This window comes from Palaemon carinicauda, chromosome 24 (assembly GCF_036898095.1).
Source record: "Palaemon carinicauda isolate YSFRI2023 chromosome 24, ASM3689809v2, whole genome shotgun sequence".
Lineage (NCBI taxonomy): Eukaryota > Metazoa > Arthropoda > Malacostraca > Decapoda > Palaemonidae > Palaemon > Palaemon carinicauda.
The window spans coordinates 53,472,028-53,477,027 of NC_090748.1; the positions used below are offsets into that span (position 1 = coordinate 53,472,028).

The 5,000-nt window shown below is 31.2% G+C and overlaps 1 protein-coding gene across 5 annotated transcripts in view; it reads right to left on the reverse strand.

The window, feature by feature from the left end:
* Positions 1-5,000, reverse strand: part of LOC137617849 (runt-related transcription factor 1-like) — a 431,527-nt gene that overhangs the window by 133,996 nt on the left and 292,531 nt on the right. For all 5 annotated transcript variants that reach the window (XM_068347799.1, XM_068347797.1, XM_068347796.1 and 2 more), the window contains exon 2: positions 3,023-3,136. In XM_068347799.1, coding sequence (XP_068203900.1) covers positions 3,023-3,136 — 114 coding nt within the window. The remainder of the gene's footprint in view (positions 1-3,022; positions 3,137-5,000) is intronic.

Below are 5,000 nucleotides of genomic sequence, written 5' to 3' on the forward strand. Positions count from 1 at the left end.
AGAGAGAGAGAGAGAGAGATTTTGCATTTTTATGTGAATAATTTTACCCTCATAGCCCACGGAAACGGTTATCTCGTCGAGAACCTCTCGTTAATGATAAACATGGTAATGATCAATTCCACGTTTGCCTGTTTTTCAGACTGTCTTGCTTCTCCAGATTGACCCACAACAGTTAGCTACCAGCTCGTGAAAATAATTTATTGCATAGGTAAACAGAGATATATTGGAACTTTAGATGTTCATTTCCTTACTTTCAAAGTTCAGCCAACATGTTTTCATAATGTTAAAAAAGGGAAATTTCAAGCTACGAAGTGTTTTACAAAATATTAACGCGTTAGTTATGCATATCTGGGTTTGTGAATCGTACACTGTTCTTTTAGTTTGAGAGTTGAAAGCGTTACCAAGTAGCTATAAAGCTACCATAGAGAGAGAGAGAGAGAGAGAGAGAGAGAGAGAGAGAGAGAGAGAGAGAGAGAGAGAGAGAGAGAGAGAGAGAGAGAGAGAATATTTTTATTTTTTTTTCTTATTTTGAATTGTTTCTGCCACAAAGCAGAGCCAACGTGTTAATCCTGACTCCAATGAGCCCGTGAGTTTACATGGAACTCTGCTATCCTCAAGATGGTATATAGTTTTTTTTTTTTTTAGATCCTCTACTACCAAAAAGATTACCTGAATAACATCCCAGACTTCAAAGGCATTAAAAACTCCAAACATAGTAACATCAAAAACTAAGAAAACGTCTTTATCAAGTACAGCAAAGCTTTAGCAAGCAAAGTGGACTGTTTGATTGATATGGAATTGTCAGCCTTACCAATATTCATAAAAGAAAAAGTGAAAAATATGCAAAGGATTTCTAAACCGCAACTAAATTGGTTAATTTTTAACAGAAGTACCTTGCGAATGACCCTCATCAAAATTAATATGCATCCGAAATAACAATCACAAAAAAAAAAAAAAAAAAAAAAAAAATCATAAGTCATGAAGCCTAAAATTATTAGTAATTCAAGGCTTTGCAAATAAATTGTACAATCTGCCAGAAAAAATTATCCAGCCTAGACATTAAAGAAAAAAAGATAGTGATTAGAAGAATTAGACTTTTCGTTCCCTAAAGATTAAACGAAAAAAAAAATACCGAGTTAAAATGTAAAAGAAACCAGGAAGACAATTCCAAAGCTTGGCGGAGTAAGGAAACAAACGGTCGTGTAACTGTTCTACAATAAAGGGACGGATTTCTACTAGAATATAGTTTTATCACTTATCCCTCAAAGATAATAAAGGATATATAAAGTATCAGCCAAATTTGTTACATGTAAAATCCTATAAAGATTAGTAAGTCAAAAGCAAAAACAAACAGATTTGAGACTTTTACGGAAATATATTGAAGTCATAGCAAATTGTCATCTAAATATTCAGAAGTAGGATATCTAAAATTTAGTTTCTTTGTAAATTAATCAACTAGAAGCAGAAGACGTAGCAACGGACCAGTTCCATTTGTACAAATGTAATTAGTGTAATGGAGGGTAGTCTAATAGGTTGGGAAATGCATACATGAATTCCTAAGTTGTTGCTCATTCCGTATTCTTTCTCACTCTTTTTTCCTCCGTTCTATCTTATTTCTTACTCCTCAGCCCCCTATTTCACCGTTTCCTTCCCATATCATTGCCTATTTTTTGACCTCCATCTTCAATAGTGATCAAAACTAAGAAACAAAAATTCCCCCCCCCCCGAACAAGAAGAACTAAGATTTAATCATAAAAAAATTATCTGTAGTAACGATCTTTTTATTTCACCGAGTCATTCACATTTAGTTCGTCATTCAGTAGTCAAACATAGTAATTTTCTTATCTCTCTCTCTCTCTCTCTCTCTCTCTCTCTCTCTCTCTCTCACACTGAGGGACCTGGGGGAACCCAAACAAAAAATAAGGCAATAAGGTAAGGCTGATAAATAAACTGAAAGTTCCTGGCTGCGCAATGGTCCCAGAGGAATGGAACTGTATCTACGGGGTTATAACTCTAAGTAGCTAATCGGACGACGAAAGGATAAGGTAATTAGCAATTAGAATGGAAGAAATCCTAATTCTTTCGTAGTTTAGTTCCAATGTAAACATGGTGTATTGCACTCACAGCCACGCACTAAAAAACTTCCCTTTTTATTGAGATTTTATTACCACATTATTACTTAAGAGATCTTAACGGAGCATTGTAAGGGAAATTAACTCAGATAATTGTGTAATAACACCGTTCTTGAAAAATAATCTTCCTACGGAATGAATCTACATGCAATGAAATATTATCCTTTGAGAGAGAGAGAGAGAGAGAGAGAGAGAGAGAGAGAGAGAGAGAGAGAGAGTGAGAGAGATTGATTTGAGGTTTTCTGGCATCCTGACATCTAAGGTCATTAAAGCAGAGAGAGAGAGAGAGAGAGAGAGATAGAGAGAGAGATCTGTAAATTTACAGTACCTGTAGGTGATTAACTCCTTTGGAAATAAGGAATTATCTTAAAAATATCCTTCATAATAAAGATATAGATATAATTTTTGGTGGTTGCTGAAATCCTGTTATTTATCTGATTGAGTTAGAATTGTGCATTGAATCTTCTACTCGAATATGGATGATGGTTGATTTCAGATGCTTGAGTTGCAGTTAAGGTAGGAGGTTTCATTAGTTAGAGGCCTTACCATAAATGAAAATGCAAATAGGTAACGAGTGGGTTATGTGTGGAACAGTTAAATAAATTAGGATACAGAGCATCTGACTTCTGTCCTAAACTTTATTAGAACTGAATGGAAAAGGGCCCATGTTTAAATTTGCACACACACACACATATATATACATATATACGCATATATATATATATATATATATATATATATATATATATATATATATATAAAGAGAGAGAGTATTAAGAAAACAATCAGTAGTCATGGTAAGAAAGAATAAATCTAATAATCTCTAGCCTCAACAAGATAGAGAAAAAGGATGAAGAGTAAACTCAATAAATAGAATCCTGATTACTTACGTGCTTTTGATCTTGGCTCTCTGGGACCGTCGACCGTCACTTTTATGGCCTTGCAATATGTCGTGACCTGAGGCGGTGAGGTACTAATGGTGATTGTGAGGTTGAAGCTTTTCCCTGTTCGCGGAGGTGAAAGAAAAGGAAGAAAAACAAAAACATTAGTAATGATTAGAAATTATCTGTTTAATGAATGGGATGATCAAGAAATGTTTGTCCGAATATTATTTGAGATAGAAAAAAAAGAGGAAACCTTGTAAAAAGAAGTAATCAAGACACAGAATGTTAAATAACGGAGATACGCCGGACTTATCAAATATGAATAAATTAAGCTGGAAAGAATAAATAAGCTCAAAACAACGTAAAACATTGAGATAAAAACTATAATGGTGGTTACTACTGCTACTATTAGTGATAAGAGTGACAATCGGAATAATGATAATGGCATTAAAAATTTTATTTTATCTGAACTCTGGCTATAAACACCAAATAAATAAAATTCACTATGACTAGTATTGGATATAATGTGGTACTACTACTCTTTTATAAAGGTGAATGACTCCTTTTCTCCTCTATAATAGTAATCAAGTTCATTGCTTGCCGACTCTCCTCAAGCAGAAAAAAAAACGCTCAAAAGCTTATAATAGTATATATATATATATATATATATATATATATATATATATATATATATATATATATATATATATATATATATTTTTTTTTTTTTACTGAGCATGAAGAGCATGTAAACAGTTTTATAGCAAGTAATTTGACAATGGAAATTATACACTATCTAATGATATACGGACCGTAAAAGAATTCCAAACACCACATAAGCATAAACAACAATATCAAATTTAACCTGTTATTAATGTTTGCTAGAGACATTCCCTATTATAAGGTTGTATTCACGGCCATTCATATATATATATATATATATATATATATATACATATATATATATATATATTTATATATATATAAAATATATATATATATATATATATATATATATATATACATATATATATATATATATATATATATATAAATATATATATACATATATATATATATATATATATATATATATATATATATATATATATATATATATATATAAATATAAATCATATATATATATATATATATGTATATATATATAATATATATATATACATATATATATATATATATATATATATATATATATATATATATATATATATATATATATATATATATATATATATATATACATATTACACACAGACACACACGAGTGTGTGTGTAAACAAAACATATCGCATTTTCGTTGATAGAGTAGACAAATAAAACAACTAAAAATATAACCACAAAATGTAAGCAGTGCAACGGTCACTGCCGTATTTTTCTTGTAACTGACGAATCATAGATAAAAATCTTTGCGTACGAAACGTCAATAACAAAAGTTGCTTTTTACACGTAAAGTAAAGCTTATCGGTAAAATGTTAAGTCCCTTACACAACCTTACACGAACTTTCGGGAAATTGGGTGTTATGGTCTCCTATACCAGAACTTTCTAGGAGCCTCCTTCCCTCTTCCCTCTTCCCCCTTCAACGCCTCCAAACTATATATTCTTTTCACCCGTCTTTCGCGCTCTTTTCTTTGCAATTTACCATCTCAAAACATTCTGAGCTCTCCTTTCACTTAAACCAAGCTTGTTAAATTTTCTATATATCTCAAGATACCTCATGATTCTAATCATCGTAACATCTTATATACTATACAAGGTAAATAAGTAATTTTTTTTCAACTTCAAACTTTGATCTTTCACATGCATTAATCATTCTTTTTTATTTACCATACATGAGCGCTGGCTAGATTTTATTTTTAACTTTGCATATTTCCTCCTCGTCTCTAAAATACCCTTTTAGTCTATCGCAAAATCTCATACACACGATATAATTCCAATTAAGCTTATCTGTATTTTCAAACAATG